The sequence below is a fragment of the Liolophura sinensis genome, chromosome 7, assembly GCF_032854445.1.
Source record: "Liolophura sinensis isolate JHLJ2023 chromosome 7, CUHK_Ljap_v2, whole genome shotgun sequence".
Classification (NCBI taxonomy): domain Eukaryota; kingdom Metazoa; phylum Mollusca; class Polyplacophora; order Chitonida; family Chitonidae; genus Liolophura; species Liolophura sinensis.
The window spans coordinates 16196846-16224485 of record NC_088301.1 but is presented as its reverse complement, the minus strand read 5'-3'; the positions used below and the strand labels follow the sequence as shown (position 1 = coordinate 16224485).

Genomic DNA, 27640 nt, shown 5'->3' with positions numbered 1-27640 from the left:
ATGGTTAAGACAATAAATATATATTTTTGATTATGACTCGACTAAATACTATCGTTTAACGTGGGTTGGTTGAGGTCACATAATATTTTCTGTCAGAGTAACTCTCGTGATGACCACTCAGTTTGGGGTTTGCAGTTTACCGATGATTGACAGTTGTCGATTTTTTCTGGCTGTCGATCGGTTTATATTCCCGCGCTATGGCGACACGGTTTCAAGCTGACTCGACCATTGCTCCCATTGTTCTGTGTTACAAGTTTGCCGACTAAAAGTTATCTTTTAACCAGAATCAACAATAGACCACACAGTGACGTAAATTGCTTTAAGAAAGGAATGTTCCCCTTCATCTTGAAACAATAGATCATTTCACCGATTTACCGATTTGCCTCCATTAAAATTCATTACAAGGGATTTTTCCTTTACAAAATGCTTTTGCATGCCGAAGACCAGAAGTCGTTGTTATTCCAAACGTTGTCACAGTCGACTGAATCGGCATGACGGTTTATGTCAGTTTACGTGAAATTCCTCAGAGATTACTTGTGCGTGACTTTCAGGTAATGTTACTGGTTATATGCCAGAGGATGGTTCTATTTACCTACAAAACCTACCGCCATCTTATGTATGTATGTATGTATGTGTGTATGTGTGTATGTGTGTGTGTGTATGTGTGAAAGGGTGTATGTATGTATGTATGTATGTATGTATGTATGTATGTATGTATGTATGTATGTATGTATGTATGTATGTATGTATGTATGTATGAATGCTTACGTCAGACTCTAACATCTCAGTGCTGAGTGCCAAGCTATTCAGCATCAAGTACCAGTTTCACATTGGTCTGGCCCTGACTCTCGTTATGATTTCAGGTTTTATGACTAAGAGGTGGACGCTCTGACCACTAGGCCACCGATGCGGTCGATTTACTCTTGATGGTTCCATCTACTTGCATGTACACTGAACGCTGCGTTGTATATGAAATATTCTGAGGAAAGTTTAACGCCAACAAAATAAGAAAACGTTTTATTTATACCACTGTCTATCTTGAAGTACCTGACAAAACACCTAATTTACAGGCCGTTGAAAAGCAGGCAAGAGCTGGATTTGAACTTACGACCCGATGGATCGGGTGGCCGAACAGCTGTGGTGGGAAATTATCTGGCGAGGCTAAGTTTATTCTTCAAAGCTCTAATTTTTTTTCATTTGTATTTTAATATGAACGGGCACAAACAATATCATTTCGGAATAAAAACGAAATAACGTGACCTAAAACTAGATATAAAACATTTGTTATTTAAGAGGATTAAATGGGAGGTGTGACGTAAAAACATCAACCACTGAAATTACTGTATCAGTTTTGAGGGACATCTGCGTACAGTATAAAGATAACATCCATGGGAAATGAATGTTTGTTCCACCTTTATAACATATGTCATCTCGCCGTCAAGGACTCCGGATTATCCCACTATTATCCGGATGTCCCACTAATGAGGCAACTGATTGTGAACGGCCAGATGCTTGAGGCCTGAAAATCGAGGACAAATTTCATGATGTAGCAAACGTAGTATTGAATTCTTGATTACAAAGCAAAACTATTCGGCAAATGAATTCACGTTTCCGGTCACCACCCTAGTTATTATTGTTAATGCTTGGCTAAATAAAGTCAAATCTTATAATCATCAACCATTAACGAGGGTAAATTTGGATCCTGCCATCAGGGCGCTATTTTCCGATTTAAATTAACTATGCCGGAAATGATCAAATCCTTTTTACCCGAAGAAACCAAAGCAGAACACTTTCGGTGGGCAAATGTATACCGATGTCTTTGGAATATGCAGGCAAAATGAATTCTGTAATAAAATTTATGTGCAATAATATTTTTTTCAATTATATCGAGTATGAAGGCTCTCATATGTACACGCCCGACCCTGAACTTTTGCCGTGTACCTGACCAACCTCCAAACTTAAACGTCACAGCAAAAACAGTGGGAGTAAGCTGGATTCGAACATGCGATCTCATTGGTCTAGGACCTGATTGTCGCAGCAAGTCTTTAGCGAAAACTCTTACTTCATTACTCAAAAATTGGCTGGATTTACAATATCACGTAGACAAGACAACACTGGGTAGTCAGAGTTAGGAAGGTAGAACTCACCCGCCACTGCCGACTGGAACCCAGCATTGTAATCGCAGGCTACCTCGTTCTTTGTGTAGTCAGATCTTTCGTCCACATAATCGTCACTTCGTCCCGGACCGCCAACGAGAGCGCCATAGAGAACGTGCGGATCGGGGTCCTTCGTCTGCTCGTGTTCCCAGTCACATGTGGCTGGGATGTCAGGACAAGAACTGAATAACACCGATAAGATTCATTTGTTTATTTTTTTTATTGTTACTTAACTTTATTTCTTTGGTGTTAAACGCCAATAACTTTTCATTTATATGATGGATATTTGTTTTATGTGTGGAGAAAACCACTGACCTTTGGCATGCCACTGAAGAACTTTCCCACACATGACGTACAGATATGCACCTGCGCCATATTGGTGGAAGACAACTGGTCTTCAAGGAACACTGGAAAGTACAGCAGTGTACAATATGCCATTGCCTTTTATTTAAAGGCGTAACACCGATCAAAAAATCCATGAAATTTTAATTTATGTCATTTTTTACATGCATAACTGATATATAGATGTGCCTTTCGATGATGAAGTAAGCACGCACGACTTGGACAGAATACTAATTCTGTATTGCTATATAAAACGCTAGGCCACGGATCATGAATAGTCATTTCGACCATGGCATTTAAAAAAAAAATTACAAAAATAACTGCACAAATAGAAGTACATGTTGTAGAATTACAGTATTGACATAGCATGGAATTACATCTACTTACATGTACACTGATAGTAGCTGTAACTTTACATTAAGTTGATGTTCGTATATTTTCAGCGCTTTCGCTGCTAAAAAACGTTAAAAGGTGATGCTATACTGATCGTAATTGGCTGTAAATTCACAGTATGAAGGGGGCTGTTAATCTACACTGTAGCCCAGGTCTAATGTGAAAAATGTAGTGTGCCAGAATTACATATTATCAAATTACTATAAATTAACCCATACATTCATAACCATATGTTTGGAGCTAATGCTCAAACAGCCCTGGGAGCTTCCGTGGACGAAGTGGTGTTAGCAAGCCAGCACAGCGCAAGGACTCAGGAGTCTTTCACCAATGCGGTCGCTGCGAGCTCAAGCCCAGTTCATGCTGGCTCGCTCTCTAGCCGTAAGTGAGAAGGTCATCCAGCAACCTGCGGATGGTCGTGTGTTTCCCCTGAGCTGTGCCCGGTTTCCTTCCACCATAATGCTGGCCGCCGTCGTAAGTGAAATATTCTTGAGTACGGCGTAAAAACACCAATCAAATAATTAAATAAATCAATCAGCTCTGAAGTAATCCAGTCTTGTAGTTATACAATAACAAACGTTACTCACGCTGATCTGTGGTGAGGTTTGGTCGGAGGGTTTTTACCGAAACCCACCACGAAACTCCTTCCGGCGTCCCCCAAAGCGTAGTGAACCTGACTCATGGCCCACTTCCGGTAAGACGCAGGATTAATGCCGTAGTCAGCTGCCATCAGGGCGATCATTGCCATGTTTTCTAAACAAAGAAGACAGATTGAATAATAAGGAGCACAGTGACCTGGCTTAATACCAACGTTCACTTTCAGAGCTATGTTTGGATATGACTTTGATGATTTTTTGTGGGGGTGGGGGTGGGTAGGATTTATGAAGAAATAACCTAAATAAAAACAAAATTTAAAGGCATATTTCTAGTTACAGATGTGTACTTTTTCAAGCTGCATTTTGATTGTATGAGCAATGTGGTACACATATACAGAGGCAAAAAGTTCAGGCAATGCTATTTTGTCTTGTCATATCCGAGCAAAACTATGGATCACATCCATTATCATGATAGCATATTTGTCAACAAGAAAGCGGAACCATACAGACGGAAACTGAGCCCATTTCCTATGAATAACGGCTGATAACGATCATCATGGGTCATCAGGAAGGCCTTTGTCTTGCTTTCTTAATATAGACAGTAATGCACCGTGCATGGTGACACGATGACAAGGTCATTATATCATTCAGGCTGCTGATGCGATTGGCATTTGCCATTAGGAGGGCGACTCGCCCGTGTTCGAAAAGCAGAGGGTAAGGCGCAATTCTGAGTGAGATGACAGACTCATCTGAACATCCCTGTCACGACCAGAGAGAAACGACATCACAAAAGCACAACTTGTTATTTTCTCAAGTACGCGGATAATAGTATCCTTACTTTACGCCTATGGCATTTAAACGCGACGTGATGCCCAAACTAATCGATGTACGATATCATATTTGTTTTCGTGACTTATTACGAGTGCACGGTAATGACGTTAATATTTTATGGAAAAAATAGACCTCTGGTAGAAGTTGACACTCAAAATCATAATCTGTTAATTTTGACAGAAAGTCTGTTGTCTGATAAATATTGGAATGTATACTGTTATTATAATATAATACTACGTCATATTCAACATAACATTCTGTTAGTTTATTCTATTAGAATATTCCTGCTATATTTAACAGAATAATCTGCTGCAATGACAGAAAACATTCTAGCATTTCTCAGACAATAACATTTCTGTTAAATTTAACGGATTATTTTCTTTGGCCCATTATTGTAGCTTTCTGTTTTTTTGCTTTTGCGGTACCCATATAGTCCTGATAATGCGAAACAATACTCGGATATCGTCCATGACCAACATAAGCAGAGCGCCATCTAGTTGTTGTCTGTGGGAGGATAACTTAGCTGTATAACCCACTGGGTTATATCACGGAGTAATGGGTTATATCAGTGAGTTATCTTCCCTTAACCAACATCATGGTGTCTGTCTTGGCCATGGACTATAACTGAGTATCATTTCACCATGGCATAGTTAATCATGCGGGATATAACAGCATAGGGAATTGGTTGGAGTACATACGTGCATATCTTAATGGTCCCCACTCCAGTCTCCAGGCCAAGCCTTTAGGTGTGTAAGTTATAGAGCCACCAGGCATCCAGTCTTTGTACGTTTGAACGATGTCCTGTTTGTATGTATCCTTCTTCGTGAACTTGTAAAGAAGCAACTGAATCGAAAATGAGTAATATAAGGAATAGGAGACAGATTCCTGTAAGGTGTAAACATAGACATGTTACTTAGTTTCAAGCAGGTGTGAGCATCACAATTTAAGCATGTATGTAAGCTTGGGGTTTTAGACATTTTTTCAGTCATATGACAACGAGGAGTCATTAGGTGTGTTTGTTAACACGGTGTGTTCTTGTGACAGGGTGAGTGCATGCCACCAAAGTGCAGCCGCCACTGAAGCATCATGCTAAAAGCATCAGGCACGAACCCACCCTGACACGTTACACTGGCTGCAGGTCAATCAGTCCTGTTTCCTTGCACTATAAAATTCAGTGCTGTGCGCCATGTGAGGCTGTAGCAAGTACCATTTTTAAAATCTTTGGTTTGGCCACAAATCTCAAGACTTGACGCGGATGATCGAACTACTACGCCAACGTGTAGTAGCCCCAGCGGACAAAAGCCCCTCGATCAGAAATGAGTGTATATGGAAAATGACATAAGTTGTTTGCTTGCTTGATAAAACTTGAAACATTCTCCCTGAAGTGACGTTTCAGAATGCAATACACGTTTACAATCAATAGAACCCCGTTTTACTCGTTCAATCTCTATATATTCTAACCGACGAAATCGGAAAGAGTTGTCTTTCAGACAAACACGTGTACACAAATAAGCCAAATATTTATACATCATTACTAGTATGTCTTCCAGATAATGGAGTGTGCAAAAGAAAGCACAAGTCTAAAAAATCATTGAATGTGTAAAACCCAGAGTGCATATGATTTATAAATCATCAAACGTACATTTACCAGTCAGATGATTTCATAAACATAACAGAGGTTTTTGTAACTAAACAACGTGCACAAGATATAATCCCGATTTGTACCACGAAATGCACAAGCAATGCCGCGTGATTTAATAAAACTGTTTAATGGCGTATACTACTCTCTTGAACAAAAATATTTTGGGAAATTTTCCGTTCAAATCGTGTAAAACATTCTCATGGAGAATTTTGAAATGGGTTTTCGTTTCGGCTTGGTAGAAAGTATTCGTTACGTTAAAGACCCAATATTTATAGAGATCAGTGCTCACTCTCTGGAGCCAGGCAAAGTTTAACACAGCTTCTTAGTTAGTTTTGTCATTATAGAAACGGCCGTAAGCGGGAAGGTCTGTCAGCAACCTGCGGATGGTCGTGGGTTTCCCCCGGGCTGTGCCCGGTTTCCTCCCACCATAATGCTGGCCGCCGTCGTATAAGTGAAATATTCTTGAGTACGGTGTAAAACACCAATCAAATAACAAACAAATAAAATCATTATAGAACAGCGTGTCTTACATTTGCTCCAGCATCTTTCTCGTCCCAAGACTGTCCCCAGGCACCTCCAGCTATGGCAGGATGATGCTTTTCCGCATCGGCCAGATATTTAGCGTCATTGGTGGCGTAATACAGCCAGCATCCCGCCCACACGGCTTCGTCCTCGTAAGAGGCGGATCTATTAGGGGATACATCAAAAATAAGTGAAGAACTCTTGAGTATGGCGTCAGCCACAAACAAACAAATAAATTCATCAAACTGAACCAAATTGAATTTGAGGTTCTCTCTGCCCTCGAAATTTAAAGGTGGACAAAACATAAAAACACATAAAAATCAGATGAAAGAGTGCGAAAAATTAGTCGTAAATGTGGTCTTCCATACTTTTTCGACTTTTCTTTAAAGAGGAAGTAGTCCCAAATAAACACCATAAAAGAATATTTTAAATACCATTTTCTCGTGAAAAAAACATCAAAAAATAATCACACATCATACTACAAATAAGTTTTGAGGCTGTTTCATCTGACACTGGCATCATCTTTATGTTTTCTTCTCCTTTAATGGTAAGGCCGTAAAAATCATTTCTGATAGTAGTCATCAGCATGTTCTTCCTATCCCCACCCCCTGATCTTCAGCCTCTCCATCTATCGCGTTACCACCTTATATGTGTGTGAACAGTGTATATCATACACGGTGATTGGTTGGAATTGGAAATTTCCTTCCACGTAAGAAATCTTGGTAACACCTAAGTATATAGCATGGTTGACAAATTTCGAAAATGACAAAGATAAAAGAGACAGTGTTTCTGGAAAATGCAAACCTGTAGTATGCGGCAGCGGCCGGGACCGATGTGGAGTAAAGGCCCTTATGGTTCTTGGAGAAATCGTACAGCTGTTTGGCATGCGACAGTAGCTTGTTGGCGTATGCAGGATCTGTGTGGGAGGAAAATGCAACAAGCAGCTATTATATTATAAAACACGTTTTTTTTACATTCCTTCACTGTACCAAACCAGTGAGAAAGGTTGCAAGACGAGAACACTTTTGTATAGGCACATTTGATTGGTCAAACGTCTTCTTTAAAGCTTCCATCACTGGACAAATGCGGCCGTCTTAAAGTGGGCAGACACTTGGAAAGAAACGGGTTCGATTTTGTGTATTCTTTTTCGGCACAGGTTCTATGCATAGTGACGAGTAAAAACACTGTAAATGTGTTAAATATGATGAGTTGTATACCATTTTTAGCGCATTTCCATATTGCCTGTTTTTTTGTGCTCGTCAGCATGCGAACAAAGAATATGTAAACCTATGTTTACTTTTGTTTTTGAACACCAGATATCCAGCAGCCATGGCTGCGGCGGTTTCGCCAGCTACGTCACTTCCGGGTTTGGAGGTGGAGATCTTGTAGGAAGGTCTTGCCATGGTCATATTCTCCGGACGTCCCCAGTAACCGTGGTCTGCGCTACCATCTCCAACCTTAAAGAACAAATAGGATAAAATTAAGTATGAATATGGAGATTTCACATTTATGACGCAGTACTAAATGGATAAATTAATGAATGAATAATTATGGCTCAACGCCCAGTACCAATTTAAAGTTTTACAAAAATATGCACACGCATGTGGCCTTTTCTAAACTTTGACCACAAATCCACAGAAAACACATGTTCATGTCGAAGCTGTGCAAAGTATAAGTACAAGCCTTAGACTTACCATAATAAAAGGTTAACTTCATGAAGAGTATATAAACCACAGTTATCTCAATGTCTCCCGGCTCGGTTCTATCGGCAAATGCAGCATAGAACTTTCCATCTGATACTCCTTTGTAAGAATCTGCTTTTGTTTCGTATGTAAAAGTATATAAGTCATTCAATCGGCCATTAGGCCTTCCATGACAGCAAATCAATCAAATATAAATCACCATGTACGTTCATTTCTTTTATGCAAAAGCCTGTGTTATGTGCCCTCAATGTTTGTCGTGTTGCACTCGCTGACACGGACGGTTAAAGATGTGGATCATGAAAACTGTCTCTAAGCCCCTGGCGTACAGGTCGTGTGTTTTAATCCAGCTCTCGCTGCCGCGACAAAAACTTTACGTCGAGAAGTTTGTAACATATGAACGGCTATGGTTTGTTCAGGTTACTTCGGTTTCCCCCACAGATATGAATAGTTTATTAAACATCGAGGAGATTACAACACAAAAAATCGTTTGTCGTGTTCACCTGGACCTACCTGAACATACAGCTCATTAGGACCTGTGTGAGCTTTCAGGAAGTAATCCAGTGGCCATTTAATGCAGTCGTACATACGGTCAAGCTGTCCGCTGGACTGATAGGCGTCTTTCCACTGTAGTAATCCCCAAGCGAGTATTGTGGTAGAGGCCGCCATGGGCAATCCAAACTTAACGTGATCACCGGCTGCATGGGACATATCGAAACAAAAAAATTGTAACTGCACTTTGGCCTCGACCTAGAGATTTTTCTGTTTTACAAAAACACATTTGAATGAAAATAACTTCTTGGTGTTGACGGTAATAGAACCAGCAATGCTGTGAACTCTCTAATGCTGGAGGATAATTAAGTAAAAACATTTTAGATATAAGGAAATGTATTTATTACATTGTCGAACATTGTTTGCCTAAAATACAACATGCCGTTTACACTTACACCCCCCCCCCCCCACCCCACACACACACACCACCCTCCGCTCTAACTTATAGAAAATATTTATGCCATTGTTGTTCAACTCAGAGAAACCCAATAAGCGAAAACCTCCACAAAAGTATTGTTCAGTAGCTGATAGAGGTGATCTTTGGATATATCTATATCTGAGGTCGCATAGAACATACCTTGCCTTTTTCCAACATCATTGAAAACTGCTGATTGCCTCTCTTTGTATATTTCCGTCCTATATTTATACTATATACTTTTTTAGTTCTTTGGTAGTTTGTGTAAACACGTAGTTTGGGATTTGGTCTTGCGATAATTCACCCAGAACATCCATCTCGACTGACAATTGTTATACGAATGTCTGTTTCGACGCATAGAATAATTTCATTACTGATGAGTATCATTCATTTAGGAGCTATTGTAAAATGGAATTCACTTGGACCCTTCCAGTCGTTATCTCTAGTAGCAACAACAGCAACTTTCTTGCCAAAACTCCAAATAAATATTTCTCCCGAAGAGAAGCCTGCTAACAGCATGTGCGTAGTTCGATTTCTGCTTTAAATCAGGGGATTTGCCAGGTATCCATGGCAGCGGCAGTGGTGTCCTCCAAAGAATCAGTATCATTAAACTGACATTGTATCTCACCGTCATACCAGCCACCTGTCAGGTCATGTCCTACATCTTTCCCGTCATTGAGGGCGGAATCACCACGCCATGAAATAGGGTTATTTGCCGGAAGTTTACCAGACCTCTGCGCGGCGTAAAATAACAAAGACTTCATCAGGACTTCGTCGTAGTTGTATTTTGTGGATTGGCCTAAAGAAAAAATGTATTCTTATAGTTGTAATCATGGTACTTGTTTAATTATTATGTTGCAAAGTTTACCAGTGGTTTACTTTTTTTTTTTACTAAGTGAAAAATTCTTCAATATCGCGATAAACGACAATCAAAAGGCAATTAAAACATCCTGGATAACTTGGGCACTCGGAAAATTCAACACGCATAGGTTCCGCAAATCTCTTCGACAAACTAGACAACAGCATGCAATGTGTAAACGATTGCGGCAGCGAGAGTCAAAACAGAGCAGCGACGACAGTGTGATAAAATAGAGCTGGCAAATGGCCACATGTAACCGGTGAAATACGGCATCTTGTCAGTTTACCTTCGTTAAGATTTCACTCCACCTGTTAATGTATATTCTTCCAAAGTAGAAACTTACACCATCTCTAGGTCAAACTCCAAAAAGTGATGTTAGCAACTTTTCTTTCATGCCTAAAGAGTTAACAGCAATTAAATCAGTCAATACGTGTATATCTTAAAAGGTTCACTTACGAAACAAGAAGGACTGTCTGAATCATAAACTAAGTATTGTTCGAAGAGTTCGAATGTTGACCTAACTAAAATGTCCTCTTCGGGAATTTCTCCCAGACAAGCTGTGGGTTATATTCAAGAAGATATTAATTGCTTTCTTTTGGTTACGTTTACTTTCAAAGTAAGTATATGCTAATACACACAAAGTAATATTTTACTTATATGGATGATTAGTTTCATTTCAAAGGACTTTGAAATGATACGTGTCAAACCGTAACTGTAGTGTTTTGCAAATCAAGACAGACCAGAAGTGCAGGCTGAATATGGGTAAGGCCCACTTTCTCCAAACAATGCATATCAAATAAGCCTGACCTTTGACATCAGAGGAACACGCTGTTATAGACTGCGCAGAGCTAGTCACGGCGGGGTAAGTGTAATCTAGGACGTTTTGTGATCCAGGCGATTATGTCTCACCAGTATGATGTGGTAATGGGGGCAGGGTCTGGCTGTCGTGGGTGACGTCCACGAAGATCCCTGTAGCTGTTGGCACTGTACTGCCAGAGTACTGCCCCATCATGCGGATCTCCAAGGCCTGACCAGCGGGGTGAATTCCCTTTGACTTCTTGTTCACCAGGATAAAGTTCTGTCCGTTTGGATCCTTCTGGATGTAATCGCCATCCCATTGCTTTCAGAATATAAAAACTGTGAAAATAAGTTTTGGTCGACATTTCATATATTTTTTTTTCTTAATGGAGTAGACCAACTTAAGACGAAGTGAGCATCAAGAGAAATCCAATTATCAACAGTAACATTTTTCTTTCATTCGGTTCGATGGTATGATGAGATTTATGAACCATATTGATGAAAATATATGTGGATATACTGGTACAGGAATTCTTCGAGTGAGTTTACCTGGAGACTATGGACTGGGACGGAGAAGTGAATTTTAAGCTCCCATCCTTTGATGCCATATGTAGGTGTATAAGAAAAAGACCCCTCAAAATTGCCGCTCCAGTGCTGCTTTAATTTCATATGAACTGTGACGTCTTGGGCCAAAGCACCCCCGAGGAGAGCCAAAGCGAATACAACTAGCATTTTGTCTGAAAGAGAAACACTGTACAATAATTTCCAATAATATTTATATAATAATAAATATATCCCATCTCTCACTTTTCGAGAGGACTTGGTGACGCATAACAAGCTTTCCTTGGCACTCACAGAGCATTTTTCTTTCGCGTACGACCATCTGTTTTCCACCAATGTGTTGTGCAATTATGTGTGTGTCACACGTCATGGGAAAGTGCGTCAGTTGTTTACCACAGGTCGTCGGTTTACTCCGGGAAATCTGGATTCCTCCACCCATAAAACTGACCGCCATCGTATAAGTGAAAAATTCTTCATATGACGTAAAATAACATCAAATACATAAACAGAGCTTTATTTCGCTTTGGAAATCTTGCAAGGAGAGACATAGCCGGTCCTATTCTCCATGACACATGAGAGACAAACGTCTGGTCAAGATATTCATATACAACTAAACTCATAATTACATTCGGTATTTCTATGAAATTATTTCCAATAGTGTTTACAAAAAAAGTAACATTTTAAACGAAAACGATGTCCAGTAATGTTACCTTTTGTCTGCCTATCCCGTCTGGCAAGCGGCACCCTTGGTCAGCACGTAACTTATATATGTGGCAGAAACAGATAAGATATATCTCACTCTACATGATAGCTGTAATTTATCTGTGTGGCTTGTCCAGATTGGCTACATTTAACTGTGTGAATTATAAGTCTGGTCATGAATGGATGATGAACCGGCCTACATTCCAGTACCCATGAAATTTTTTAATGTTTCAAGTAAGCAAGCATTTGCTAACGTCCAAGCAAAGTTTCTTTAAAAGAAAATTTACAGAGAGCTGTGTTATCTACTTAAAAACTAGAATATCTATCATGTATATTCCACGTGAAGTTGTCCGCATACTATTACTAAAAATGTGGAATGATAAAGTTTAACTGAAAGATAATCAAATTAAAACGTCAGATAAATTTATGTCAACACGTTTAATATGAAACACATAAGTGAGAAAATTAGCCATACATGTAGAAATATGTAGGGTATCGGTACACTAAAACTTCAGAGTAGCAGATGGCTTTGGTTACATGCCACGGAGTTTGATTTTGCGTTGTTAAAGACAAGAGAGTTTCAAAAAGACCTTACAGACAGAGCAAATTTTGGCGGGTAAGTATTATTGAAGTAGGCTTGTCAGATAGAGCAGAGAAAAAGTACTCACACAGATATATGTGCAGAAACCAATTTGGAGTTATCAGTATATCTTTCGTTGTTTAAAGGATATATGTTTGTTTTTATGTTTCTTAATATGTAGTTTAAGATGTGTCCTTACATAGAAAAGTAGAAGAAATCTTCTCAGTTTACGCCTTGGGCTTTAGTCTACAGCGGTCAGTCCTCAAATTAAGTAGCCCACTGTCGTCAAGTAAACGATGATAGCTGTTAAAGCAACTATCTGGGGCTGAGAAGAGTCTAAATAGGGGAAAGGGGCTGCTAAGCTTTTCCCATGTTCATAGTAAGTTCATCGATGACGTCATCTCTGAAATTTTCCTACCTTTGACGTAAAGTATGCAGAAAATAGTGGATAATTAAAAGTTATAAACTATGCCTTAAAATGATTTTTTTTCTTCATTGTTCGTCTAGCCTTATCCATGCCCAACCTCTGTTTTATGTCAAAGACATAATTAAATATTAGAGATTGTTTCAGTCAACGCTTTGATTTTTAGAAAATCCTTTGAGTGAAAACTAACTGCTAAGCTTAAATATAAATTCTTTGAAGGGTATGCATGTTTTATGGACACTGTTCCCTGTGAAATGTGCTATATTATGATCCTAATTCTTCAGGGCATAATTAATGCTAATCTGCGCTCTATTTTTACTATTCATGCAGGAAGGATGTGGTATTGGAGCTTTCTGGTGATCTTTGCAGTGGTCAGGGGTCAAGACGTCACCGTACAGCTGAAGCTGTTACAGAGCCGGGGTAACCAATGGGAGGGAACCTTCGGCTACACCCCTAAAGATGAAATGTACGGTTGGGCCCTGAAAATGCATTTTAACGTTCCTGTTTCAAATATCAACGTAAGTGTGGTTTGGAGATTAATTTATAATTCTCCCTTCCGGCCTGTCAGCAACTTGCGGATGGTCGTGGGTTTCCTCCGGACTCTGCCCGATTTTCACCCACCACAATGCTGGTCGTCGTTGTATAAGTGAAGTATTTTGAGTATGGCGTAAAACACCAATCAAATAAATAAATAAATAAATTCATAATTCTTTAATAAATCATATCCACAATAGGCTGTTCGCCGGGCCAAGCGCCATTAAAGGTTGGATCAAGATGGATCAGTCCATTGTTATGTTTGAAACAGACCGTCTGACGTGATGTTATGCTGGATAAACACAAGTTCACTATATGCTATGTGTGTGATTTTCGTGTGTAAATCAGAATGATTAGTATGTAAATGTGTTGAAGATTTTTCGCTGAATCCCCACGATCATCGCGGAAGCACCCCTCTTTTGATGCATAATGTGGAATTTGCAACAGAAAGTTAGAGAGAAAGCTCAATGGTCTAAATGAGAGTGAAAGGAGAGTAGTGAGAGACAGTGTGATGGCAAATGATTACATATAACCGGTGAAATATGTATCTTGTCAGTTTACCTCAGTTAGGGTTTTGTTTTGAAAAATTTATTTCCCTGGGAGTTTATAGACGTTCATGTAAATTCTTGAATGATAACAATTAAGCAGAATTCGGTTAAAATGTAGAAAGTGATTACAGTATGCTGGACGTCACTGGTCTAGAATTGCTGAAATGCTGTGTTGTCATGGCATTTTATAACAAGTAACATGAAAACAATGCTCCACCAGAAGAATCCTGGCATAGTACAGGTAGAAATTCATAACACGTGGCGGGTTTTGATGTATTTTCTACGCTAGGCAAAATTGTTATGATTTCTAGCAATACGACGGAGATTGGCTGCTTAAGGATCCAAAAGGCCACGACTTCCTGCTGGTAAACAAACAAGCTAAGGGCATTCATCCGGCCAATAAGCCGTTCTCAATCAAGATGAGTGGCAACTTTGAAGGCAGTGAGCCTCCCACAGCGATTGGAATCTTCATGGATGTGTCACACAACCATCAGACCCTCCCACCGCTCCACGTCTCCAGCACAGGTAGCGTACCATAATTGTTCGTTTTGACTTTGTATTCAATAAGGTTTATACAGGAAGTCTGCACAAACCGAGGAACCCGAGATATTAAAGCAGGGAAACAGGACTGGTTGGCCAGGTGTCAGCATAATGTGACTAGGTGGCGTGTCATGTGTGGTGTCTTCTTCATGATGGCGGCAGTATTTTGGTGCCATGGGTTAACCTTGTCACAAGAAGAGACAGTATATATGCACACTCTTTATGTCTTCTCGTCGCCATTTGACGACAAATTGTTAAGTACGACATAAATCCCAATCATACATAGTCCGCAACATAGTTAAATCAGTGCTAGAAAATTTCTGTCCAAAACAGGATACTTAAACCAACTCAGATAAATAGGAGCAAATTTTTTCCATACAAACATTTGAATGTCTGTTTTTTTACACCACACTTCACAGTGTAATAATACTGCTGATGGGTCCTTAACAGAGCGATGTGAAAACATTGTCGCTTTGAGATTGGCTATGAGCGCAAACACTATACACAGAAGGTATCTTTATTTCTTTCACTGGGAGTTTAAAGACGTGTTCGAGAATGTTTCCCACAAGCACATATGACTCGTCAGTTTAATGTTTAATGGGTGGAAGAAACGGACCAAGGTCTATGGGAGACATTGCTCCAAATGTTCCGCCGGCAAATGCCCGTTCCAAGCCGTTTAAAACACATCATTCTCCTTCTCGTGAACTACCTATTTGTTTACGCCTAGAACTATACAGAAACCGTGACGTATTACGTACACTGACAAACATAATAGCACACCGCTCGGACCAACATTTTTAAGCGGTCAGTTTTCCTCGTTAGCTGCCAAACTTTCCAACACGCTGACCACAGGTTTTCTTCCGCATAAAGACTTTACTTCATGTAGGATCACGAGAACCACCATGGGAGCTCTGTTAACCAAGCTCTCCAGAAGAGTGGAATGGACGGAACATAAACTACAAGCCAGTGTAGTAAGTACTGAATTACTAACCAATGCCAATAAGAATTGTAGGTCTCATCTTCCCGTCTATTGTCGTTTTCTCTAAACAGGACAACATACGAAGTACAACTACGATGAAGTTCTTATGAAATCCATACTATTCTATGCTGCACAGCGATCCGGCAAACTTCCGGCTGATAACCCCATCCCTTGGCGGTATGACTCCGCCCTAAATGACGGAAAAGATGTAGGACATGACTTGACAGGGGGCTGGTATGATGGTAAGGCGTGTCATGTAGGACTACTTATCTGTTGGACAGTACTGTAGGATGATGTGGCTTTTTATATTCTAAAACTAATACGGAACCGATTTTATTTCCGAATGTATTTCGGATTAATGTTTTTCACCCCAAACTGCGTCTGCGTGTTCGGCATAATTAGGCGTGGACGTCCTAAACTTGATTTATCTCACCATTTAATTTAGTTACCCAGCATTATTTACGGTGTGTTTGTAAAAAAAAAGACAAGCAACAATCGAATTCCCCTTCTCATGAATTTGATAAAACTGATAATATATCATGTATTTAGGCAATCAGAAACCGAGCTACTACTACACGACCACGTGTATAAACGATTCTACTGTATGATGACCGGGTGCTTGTCTATAATCCAGCTGGAGATCACGTGAAATTCGGCTTTCCAATGGCGAACACTGTTACAATCTTAACTTGGGGTCTCATCCAATGGAAAGACGCGTATGTAGCAGGCGGTAATCTGGATCGCATGTACGACTGTATCAAGTGGCCCCTGGATTATTTCCTGAAGGCACATACTGCACCAAATGAGCTCTATGTCCAGGTAATGATATTGGCCTTTGTGCATATTCGTTACAGCTGCATGTGCCGCTCTTTACCCTCGATTTCATTACTGCCACCAGTAGCTTGATTTTAAAGCTTGTTCGACGCACGTTGGCTTCTTTAGGCTTAGCCTCACGATGCACAGGTGTCCACGCGCGGAACTATTTGATCAGCATTCAGCAATAAAATCATTTCATACTTTAGATGACTAAAATGCAAGTACATAAGGCATTATTAGGAACGAAGTCTGATACAGAGTTGTTGTGTTTTCTGACACATCACTTCCTGTCTCATCATCTCAATGAGAGTGGCGCATGCGCTGAAAGGAGTATGACCTTTGTGGGGAATAAGAAGTACCGGCATGAAGAAATGATACAGATTAAACTTAATCTAATATATGTACCGTAAGTTTTAGTAATACTCTATACCCTATGTATGTGTTGATATGCGAATATATCTCTGTCACGCAACGATACAGTTGCAATGTTGCTCATTAATTGTCTTTACGTGAAATGTTATTATGTGCTTTTTATACACCAGTCAGCCAGATTAAATCCATTCAGCAATTTAATGACAAACCTGTGGTGCTTGGAAAGCTACTAAACAGTAGAGCAATTCTGAAAAATGGAAATGTGGACGAAATTATCCATGTAGTTCTGTTTTGATAATGGATAACTTTTCATCGTGTGAGATCTTATCCTATGCTGGTTGTAGGACCTTTTTGGGAAATTTATGAAAGATATGGAATCTCTCGTCAACAATTGCCTATTTAACTTATAGCCTTGTTATTTTCTTTCCTCAAGTAACTGTTTGTTCCATGCAAAACTTAGGTGTTATCATGGTTATAACATTGAAAGCATTGCCAGATTCTGGGCTTACCCGCGCAGTTGTAACTTCTGTTCACCTTGTTTTAGTGATACCCTATAACACACTCAATATCTACATATGTCTAGGTTGGTGCTGGTGGTCCTGATCATGGATATTGGGGTCGCCCTGAGACGATGACGATGAAACGGCCATCTTTTAAAATAGACGCCAGTAGGCCCGGAAGTGACGTAGCTGGAGAGACCGCGGCCGCCATGGCTGCCGGCTCAATTGCATTCAGAGAAAGAGGTGAGAGTGAGGACTATCTGATAGGCGACAATAACTTCAAGTGTTAACACATACAGCTAATTTGATATTCGACTTCGTCAGCCTTTATAACTGGAAGGTGTAGCAGTCAGTAAAAAACTTTTCTGTTTGGAAATGTTGCTCATATCCGGTCGGTCGTGTGACGGCAGCGTGGATGGCAGACGGCAGCGTGGACCGTGGGTTTTATCGGTCCCTTCACGGTCTCCATCCACCATAATGCGGGCTGCCGTCGTGTATAAGTGAAATACGTTTCAGTACGACGTAAAATTCTAATCATAATAAATAAATAAAGCATAATTTTTAAATGTATCTTTATTTTTAATTAGTGGTTTCGTTGATACGCTGTTTCCAAATATTTTATTTGAATATGGTAGTTGCCGGGAAGTAGGGGCGGGGCAGGGCGGCTGTAGTTCTATACATCAACCTTGGTTTTATCCACATTTCATTTAAAATGGTCTGGGAATTAGTAGTACAGATGTAACTGTATTAAGGCTCCTCCCCAGATCCTGCTTATGCCGCTAAACTGCTGAAGCACGCCAAACAGTTGTACGACTTCGCAGTGAACCACCACGGAATCTATTCCCAGTCCGTATCAGACGCTGCTGGATATTACAGGTAGGGTCTAAGGTGAAACGAGAGCTATTGGGAATCCAAGAGTTTTAAATCTTATTATGACGTCATTATCAAACAACTGCGGATGTACTTTATACTGCCAATGCCAAGACTTTCGCCCCGAAAGTAATTATCTTATAATTGGGATATTTAATATATTCACTTATTTGATAGTTGCTTAACGCCATGCTCAGGGTTCTCATTCATCAGACAAGAATTAAATCATAAATTGCAAGGGCTCAAAATTACTAAATTACTGAACTAAATTCAAAACGAAAAAGAATTCAAATTGTGGTGGGTACATTGTTCTGCAGTAAGGAATCAGTGTAGAAATTTAAAATTTCTTTCAAGCAAACCATTTTAATTGTTGTTTTGTTCATATTTTGCATCCAAGTGTTATGGTGCTTGAGAATGTGAGCTCTGGATTGTTTTGTTTAATACATGACAGCGGTCAGTTTTAGTGGTAGAGGAAACCTTTGGTAAGTTTAGTAGAAAGATTAGCGTATTGGTGGGAGTCATGTGGCCTTCAACTAGCGTATGGCGTCGTAAACGACACAAAAACACGGTGATTCACTTACTACAGTCACCAAGGTCTCAGAAAAACTGAGCACATTTCCTGCCCAAGGACGGGATTTGCCCCTTATACCTAGTGATTGGAGCAGCACACTCCTTATAGCATACACCTTATATCACATACCCTATAGCATACACCTTACAGCACACATCTTACAGCACACATCTTATAACACATACCTTATAGCACACACCTTATAGCACACGCCTTATAGCATACACCTTATAGTACACTCCTTATAGCATACACCTTATAGTACACTCCTTATAGCACCAACCTTATATCACATACCTTATGGCACATACCTTATAGCACACACCTTATAGCACACATCTTATAGCACACATCTTATAGAACACACCTTACAGCACATACCTTATAGCACACATCTTATGGCACAAACCTTATAGCACAAACCTTATAGCACACACCTTATAGCACATACCTTATAGCACACACTTTAGAGCACATACCTGATATCACACCCTTATGGCACATACCTTATAGTACACATTTTATAGCACAAACCTTATAGCACACACCTTACAGCATACACCTTATAGCACACACCTTACAGCATACACCTTATAGCACACATCTTATAGCACACATAACAAACACCTTATAGCACATACCTTATAGCATACAACTTATAACACTTACCTTATAGCACACACCTTATATCACACATCTTATAGCACATACCTTATGACACATACCTTATACCATACACCTTGTAGCACACACCTTATAGCATATACCTTATAGCACACCTTACAGCATACACCTCATAGCACACACCTTATAGTACACACATCATGGCACATGCTTTATATCACATACCTTATGGCACATACCTAGCATACACCTTATAGCATACACTTTATAGCACATACCGAGGGCTTCCGTGGTTCAGTTGGTTAGTGCGTTAGCGCAGCGTAATGACCCAGAAGTCTCTCACCAATGCGGTCGCTGTGAGTTCAAGTCCAGCTCATGCTGGCTTCATCTCCGGTCGTACAAGGGAAGGTCTTGCAGCAACCTGCGGATGGTCGTGGGTTTCCCTAGTCTCTGGCCGGTTTCCACCCACCATAAATATAAGCGTCATGTTTGACATTCATATACCATTCGTAGTCCGTAAAGGACGTTCCAAGTCAATGCTGGCCGCCGTGTTATAAGTGAAGTATTCTTGAGTACAAAGTAAAAAGCCAATCAAATAAATAAATAAATAAATAGATAAATATAGCACATAGCTTATATTTATTTGTTTTGTTTAATTGGTGTTTTACGGCATACTCAAGATTATTTCACTTTTGTGACGACGGCCAGCATTATGGTGGGAAGAAACCGGGTAGAACCCGTGGGAGACCCATCCGGAGGTTGCTGGCAGACCTTTCCACGTACGACCGGAGAGGTTCATGAGCTGGACGAACTCAGAACGACCGCATTGTTGAGAAGCTTCTGGGTCAGTATGTTGCGCTAACATACACTTTACAGCATACACCTTATAGCACATACCTTATAACACACACCTTATATCACACACCTTATAGCACACATCTTATATCACATACCTTATAACACACTCCTTATAGCACACGCCTTTTATCACATAGTTTATAGCACATACCTTTTGGCACATACCTAATAGCATACACCTTACAGTACACTCCTTATATCATACACTTTATCGCATACACCTTATAATACTCTCCTTATAGCATACACCTTATACCACATACCTTATATCACATACCTTATGGCACTAACCTTATAGCATACACCTTATGGCACATACCTTATATCACATATCTTATGGCACTAACATTATATCATACACCTTATAACACATACCTTATAACACACACCTTATAACACATACCTTATAGCATGTAACTTATAGCACATACTCTATATCACACACCTTATGGCACATGCTTTATATCACATACCTTATGGCACATACCTAGCACACACCTTATAGTACACATCTGATAACACACACCTTATTAGGCATACCTTAAAGCGTACACCTTATAGCATACACCTTATAACACATACATTCTAGCTCATACCTTATAACACACAACTTACAGCACACATTTTATATCACATACCTTATAACACACTCTTTGTAGCACACGCCTTATATCACATGCTTTATAACACACACCTTATAGCACACACCTTATATCACACACCGTATAGCACATATCTTATAACACACACCTTATAGCACATACCGTATGGCACATGTCTTATGGCACATGCCTTATAACACACAACTTATAGCACACACCTTATAACACACGTTATAGCACATACCTTTTAACACACACTTTATAGCACATACCTTATGGCACATACCTTATAGCACACTCCTTACAGCACAAACCTTAGAGCACATGCCTTATGCCACATACCTTATCGCACACTCCTTATAACACACACCTTATAGCATATACCTTATAGCACACACCTTATATAACACACCTTATAGCACACACCTTATAGTACACACCTTACAGCAAGCAGCCACATCTCATCGACAATTGTCTGTTCACAACTGTATTTATCTCTAGGGCGCAATAGACTCCCTTCACACACCACATCTTCGTCTTTTTCCATCGGGATAATGACATTGAATCTGGAATCCGACCATGTTTTTCCTTCCCCAGTTTGTTGTCAAACGATGCTTTCAAGGACCCAAAGGTGAAAATCACCATAGCCACAGAAAGCAATTAAAATCAGCTTGCACATAAATTCGATGGGGTTTTTGTGAGTTTAAACTGGTGCAAATGGCTCAGAATTATACTGTTTATATGGGGGAAGGTGGTATACTCTTTGCACGGGGAAAGGTGGATTGCTAATGCTTTTGAATATTTTAATTTTTTCCACATTGAAGTGCAACATTTTTCTGTCAAAAACATTAAAAAACACTACAAATGGGATTTGCAATGTGATTTTAATCACGTGGAATGTTGTTAATGGAGCCACAGTTTTGTGCAACTTGACATTTAAGACAATTAGTCTTGAATCCTTTCGCTTAAAAAGTGCGAAAATCTGTCGTCATTAAGGCGATGAAAATAGCAGATTTAAATGTTCGAACTTATGTGTAAAAATAATAGGAGAGTCATTCTACAACTTTACCTCGCCTTTTATTTCTTATAATCAACAGCTGTGTTTTTTTAATACCTAGGCGTAAAAACAATGCCAAATGATTCCAAAAAAAAACCCAATATGATTTATTCAAATCTAGACACACTATCTTTTGATCAGTACATTCGTGTTGCACCTCGTGTTTCGTGTTCAAGAGAAGCCCGTAGTCGGTAGAGAAGCCCGTAGTGGAACCAATCATGCAAGTATAAAACAAAGATTTACCCACATTTTAAGAAAGCCGATGACTACCTATAAACTTGTTTTTGTGTTGTTCTGTCGCAGGTCAATGGCGATTGAAGACGAGCTGGCGTGGGCAGGATGCTGGCTTTATTACGCTACCAACGTGTCCAAGTACCTAGATGACGCGGAGAAACAACACGAGGCGATTGCAGGGCCAGCCTGGGGGCAATCGTGGGACGAGAAAAATGCCGGTGCCAATGTGAGATCCTTCACCATGAGCAATTCATATACTATACATGTTATACGTGCTATACATGTAGTTGGTATTTATGAGCGCAAAACCCCAAGATCATGAATTGCACAATGAACAGTTTCCATCTTTAACTAAAAAAACGTGAACAACATAATATTAGCCTTGGCAGCTTACTCGTCTATCCCAGTTGGCAATTTCCAAGAGTTATCCTTGTGGAATATGTTTTTCTTCAGGCTTCAGTTCCTCTGGGAGGCGCTTTTAAGTTTTTTGAAGAAAATTTTGTTAAATTTTGATGTAGTAAATTTGATAAAGGGCGTTTACGATTGAGCTCACTATATATATGCGTGGAACCGGGCAAACCCTGGAAAAACTTTTTTAAAGTCATTTTTATTTGTACAACAGAGAGAATGGCATAAGAGCACATACATTTTCAAATATATGTCTTACAGATATTCGGGGAAATTATACATTTGGTAGAGATTTTTTATATAGAGACCCAAAACAGCAAAAATTAATTTATAATCTCAAAAGTAAAATGTATCAGAAATATAAACCCATTCAAATAAGTAATTATCTTTGCAACCCAAATAGGGGCCTCCGTGGCTCAGTTGGTTAGCGCGCTAGCGCAGCGTAATAACCCAGGAGTCTCTCATCAGTGCGGTCGCTGTGAGTTCAAGTCCAGCTCATAATAAATAAATAGGTGACATTCACAAATCTAACTGATGTACATGTGCTATATCACCATACGAATCACTATACGACATTGCTACATTTAAAATGGTTTGAAAAGTTTTTACACTGTAAAATACAGCTTACATGCGGACATTCTTGCGTTCTGTTTATCCTTGTCCTCCAGTTATTGATGTACAAGTTCACAAACAAGGACGTTTACAAAAAAGACATCGTGGATACATTCACAGACTGGATGCCCGGAGGGTCCGTGCCTTACAGCCCCAAAGGTCTGGCCTTCCGTCTACAGTGGGGGACGCTCAGATACGCTCGTGAGTCTCGTCTTCACCAATGCTTAAGGAATTTGTTCAAATGCAAACACAAAGAGTTAACTAGTGGTGTGTGAGCTAGATGTTACGTGATCAGCTTCCAGCCTAATCTTTATGTGACTGCAATGTTTCTCAAGACACAATGTGGATCTTTGACGCAATGTGAAAAGTCAATGTTTTTCTTTCTTTATGTGATTTTAGAAAACATGGCCATGATCGCGTTAATGGCAGCAGACTATGGCATCAACCCAGTATCTTACAGGAAGTGGGCCATGGGCCAGGTCCATTATGCTCTGGGGGATACTGGCAGGAGTTACGTCATTGGGTTTGGGGTGAATCCCCCCACAAAACCTCACCACAGATCGGCGTAAGTTCAAACCTTCTAGAAAATTCTGGAAAAAGTTAGATGAATAGTTTTTTCTTGGCTTACAGCTGAATCACACCTTCATCAGAAGATCGAGTGAATCACAAAGGACAAGCAAATCATCCATTGACGTACATTGTATCAGTAGTTTTCAGTGGAAGAATCTATATTTGACTTTATATCTTAATTTGTCGGGTTGACTATAATGCTAGTCTCATTTTGTTACGAAAAGACGTATACCATATCTGTTTTGGAAAATGTTTATGGGGAAATTTTATTAGCAAATTATCGATAACGTGTTCTATGTTATAACAACAATGTTTGATTATCATCCGCTCTCAGACTTCGGAATTGGTAATGCATCTTGCCGGTCTGTCCGCATGTTAAAGGGATATAGAATCGATACTGATTGGCTGAGAGATTCTGAGAGATAAAGGAGCCCAGGATAGGACTAGCCTTAGCTGAATTTTAGATATGGTAGATTTATTCAAGCTTGGCCAAGACTGTATGGCTTAATCTAGGAAACCTTATCTCCACTGTCAGCCAGTCATTTGCCGATTCTGTATCCCTATAAGCTAGGAATCAGTCTTACTCTAATCTACATGTGTATTTATTTAACTATTTGATTGGTGTTTTACGCCGTACGCAAGGACATTTCACTTATACGACCGCGGCTGGCATTATGGTGTAAGGAAACCGGGCACAACCCGGGAAAAACCCATGACCAGGTTTGCAAGTTGCTGTGTCTGTGGTTATGATTTAAATTCGACCCTATTCATCATATCTAATGAATACCTTATGCATCGAGCAGATCGTGCCCAATGCTGCCAGCACACTGCGACTGGGAGCAACAGAAGACCAAGGACCCGGATCCGAACGTCCTGTATGGAGCTCTGGTCGGAGGACCAGGCAAGGGAGACGACTATGTAGATAATCGGGAAGATTACGTCAAGAACGAGGTGGCATGTGACTACAACTCGGGATTTCAATCAGCTGTAGCAGGTAGGCCTTCGGTTTATATAGATGGATTCGAAAGCACATGGGTCTATATTATAAAGCGGGTTTACTTGCCTTCGGTAAGGCGTTTCAGTAAAGCAGCACTAGATAAAAGAGAGGAGGAAACCCGTCCTGCAACTAAGATGCACATTACATGCATTCTAAGGATTCCTTCGTCGTCATACGACTGAAAAATGACTGAAAAAAAAAGTACGACGTTAAACCCCAGGCATTCACTCACTCACTCACTCAAACCAAGCATGTATAGGGCCTATGGATGTTTCTTACGCCCGCCAGGATTTGATTTATTTATTTATTTGATTGGTGTTTTACGCCGCACTCAAGAATATTTCACTTATATGACGGCGACCAGCATTATGCTTTGAGGGAATCGGACACAGCGCGAGGGAAACCACAGAGTAGAGGGGATCTACTTTGTTACAAAGAAGCCCGAAGATTGCCTACTTAAATTGCGCCACATAACATCGTAAAATAGACATAAAGCACATGTAAGTTAACTTAATATTTATTTTGCTTATTTGGTTAGTGTTTTACGCCGCACTCAAGAATATTTCACTTATAGAACGGCGACCAGCATTATGATGGGAGAAAACCGGGCAGAGCCCGGTGGAAACCCACGACCATCCGCAGGTTACTGCCAGACCTTGCCACGTACGACCGGAGAGGAAGAAGGCATGACGTGGATTTGAATTCACAGCGACGTCGTTGGTGAGGGCATTATGTTACGCTAGCACGCTAACCAACTGAGCAATGGAGGCCCGGGTTAAGTTAATAAAACAAATGTCTACATGAAATAGTATTAATGATTCATTAATTGGTCGTGTCATACTCAAGGTTAATTAGTCTACGTTTAGGCTCATGTAAACTGCAATGCTGACCATGCACGTCTACCTCCAGGTAAGTATTTTTAGTTCAAATTATACATCATTTAAAAGACTGTGACGCTAATTGTATTAACGAAACTTGGACCGATTCCACAAAGAACTTTTCTGACTGAAGTCAAAAATGACTTAACACTGATGGGGTGGTCTAAATTTTAATTTACACGGCTCAAAAATAAGAAGTGAAATCAGATTTAAAATTTTTGACTTGAGTCAAAACTGGCTTTTTGAATCCACCCCAGGTATCTGTGAATTTTGCTTCAGATACAGTTTTTCCTGTTGATGGCGGTTCTGAACTGTGATTTGGATACTTTGCTTAGGCCTACCGTATCTGTGACGACGGTCACGTTTTTGGGCGGAATACACTGAACGCCAATTACTATATAAATAAATTCTTGGTCAAAGCGTTTATGACTTCCAAACTACCGTACCGAGGTTGTGATGGAGTTAAGGAGAATATACCTGACAGTTGGATTTTCATTTTTAACTGGGTGTATCAGAGAGGCCGGACTACAACTACAGTTGATCCACTGAGTATATATACGTTGTTACAAGTTCTTTAGATCAAATTAGCTTTTTTTTTTTTTAGTAATTTTAGTATAACAGCACACCCCGTGATTATATGTCAGTTACATGTTCCGGTATCTATTCACATACAATTCTGTTTGTATTTTGTCTGTCCACAGGTTTGCGACACTTGTCTCTGGTGAGACAGATCCCTTCTGCCAGTTAGGAGGAAGAAACTGGACAGTCAACCACCCGATATTAACGTCCAACTGTATTGCCTTGTCTAGTGTTGGAAAAGGTAGACACATAGCAAGGCTCGAAATTAGTCCTTACACGTGACATGTTTTTAGCTGTTAATCATAAAACGCTTGCCAATCCATCGGTCTTGTTTTCCAGTTGTTGGGACACTGTTTTGCCCTTACATCGAGCTTACTTTCCTCTCATCATAATGCTGGCGCTGTCGTATAAGTGAAATATTCTCCAGCACGGAGTAAAACACCAATCAAATAAATAGATAAATTACATCGAGCTTACGAATTATTCTAGAACCCTATACCTTTACGGTCGAATCAGAAAAGCACTGATGACGAACCTTTCCGGTCTAAAGTCAATCGGCCTAATCTCTGTGCTCAGTTTATTGCTGCCCTGATAAACACTGAGAATGCCGAATAACAAGCTTTGTACTCGACGCGACTTGGACTTGAACCGTAATTGGATGCCTTGCTTCAGAGACTGCTTGTCGGCATGCCAACGCCTATATCACTGTAGCTTGAGCACAGAGGTTGGCAGTCGAGTGTGCTGCCATCAACGTGTCAAAGTTACAAAAATACTTCAGTAATTCTGATTTCTGACACAAATGTACCTGTCGTATCGAAAGCAAGCCAGACTGTGCTAATCGCTATTTTCGATACGAATCGGTTGCACTTGACATCATCCAGAAGAGATAAAGTCGTGGAACGTTTGAATTGAAACTAAAAAGATTACACCATTAAAATGGCGGTTGGGAGCACTAATTATGGTTTTCTTTTTTATTAATGAACATAATTAATTATAACAACATAAGTTCTACACATTTATGTTTGAAGTTAGAACACTTTTTCTAATTCATTATGTTAAAATCCATATGCTGGGTTTCGACGGCAAGACCCTATTTCCTCGGGTGACGTCATAATTGTTAAAAAAACAGAGGCATGATGGGTATTGGGTGGAGTTCAACATGTTTTGACTGAGGGCAACACCACTTGCCTGAACTGCTATCGATTTTATTGTAAGCCCTATTTCTGACACTGCCATATTATACACGTTTTAGTATAAAATAACCTTAATAAATGAATTTTATTTTATCTCTTGTAGTACATGATCTCACGGCAGTATAATTTTAAAGCTGGATGTTTGTTATAAGAAACAATGTAGTCGATTCGCTGAGAGCTGTGTTCCTACCCAGAGTTATTACCGTATGTTGGTGCACCTATTGTAAA

General features: G+C 39.9%; 2 protein-coding genes across 2 annotated transcripts; one reads left to right on the top strand and one right to left on the bottom strand.

Annotated features, from left to right (window-relative positions):
- Nucleotides 1-1185: 1185 nt before the first annotated feature.
- On the bottom strand, nt 1186-12082 carry LOC135469582 (endoglucanase 4-like). The gene is made up of 12 exons (XM_064748071.1): nt 12075-12082; nt 11353-11540; nt 10915-11125; nt 9775-9945; nt 8693-8877; nt 7777-7936; nt 7284-7395; nt 6488-6644; nt 5014-5158; nt 3476-3641; nt 2148-2338; nt 1186-1519 (listed from the first exon to the last, which is right to left on the bottom strand). The coding sequence occupies exons 2-12, from the start codon at nt 11533-11535 to the stop codon at nt 1479-1481; spliced, it is 1722 nt and encodes a 573-aa protein (XP_064604141.1). The 5' UTR covers nt 11536-11540; nt 12075-12082; the 3' UTR covers nt 1186-1478.
- Nucleotides 12083-13411: 1329 nt separating this feature from the next.
- On the top strand, nt 13412-26493 carry LOC135469619 (endoglucanase E-4-like). The gene is made up of 11 exons (XM_064748129.1): nt 13412-13588; nt 14464-14677; nt 15743-15913; nt 16306-16490; nt 17443-17602; nt 18124-18235; nt 22245-22401; nt 23252-23396; nt 23595-23760; nt 24569-24759; nt 26342-26493. The coding sequence occupies exons 1-11, from the start codon at nt 13535-13537 to the stop codon at nt 26386-26388; spliced, it is 1602 nt and encodes a 533-aa protein (XP_064604199.1). The 5' UTR covers nt 13412-13534; the 3' UTR covers nt 26389-26493.
- The last annotated feature ends 1147 nt before the right edge of the window (nt 26494-27640 follow it).

What these genes read in the sequence shown, in the direction of transcription:
- LOC135469582 (XM_064748071.1), bottom strand. Translation starts at nt 11,535, where the DNA reads ATGCTAGTTGTATTCGCTTTGGCTCTCCTCGGGGGTGCTTTGGCCCAA. An exon ending in GACAGGTGGCTGGTATGACG is followed by an intron (nt 8,878 to 9,774) that starts GTGAGATACAAT and finishes TGTCCCATGCAG; the next exon opens with CCGGTGATCACGTTAAGTTT. An exon ending in GGGACCATTAAGATATGCAC is followed by an intron (nt 3,642 to 5,013) that starts GTATGTACTCCA and finishes TTCTTTGTTTAG; the next exon opens with AAAACATGGCAATGATCGCC.
- LOC135469619 (XM_064748129.1), top strand. Translation starts at nt 13,535, where the DNA reads ATGTACGGTTGGGCCCTGAAAATGCATTTTAACGTTCCTGTTTCAAAT. An exon ending in TTCCTGTTTCAAATATCAAC is followed by an intron (nt 13,589 to 14,463) that starts GTAAGTGTGGTT and finishes TATGATTTCTAG; the next exon opens with CAATACGACGGAGATTGGCT. An exon ending in GGGGACGCTCAGATACGCTC is followed by an intron (nt 23,397 to 23,594) that starts GTGAGTCTCGTC and finishes ATGTGATTTTAG; the next exon opens with AAAACATGGCCATGATCGCG.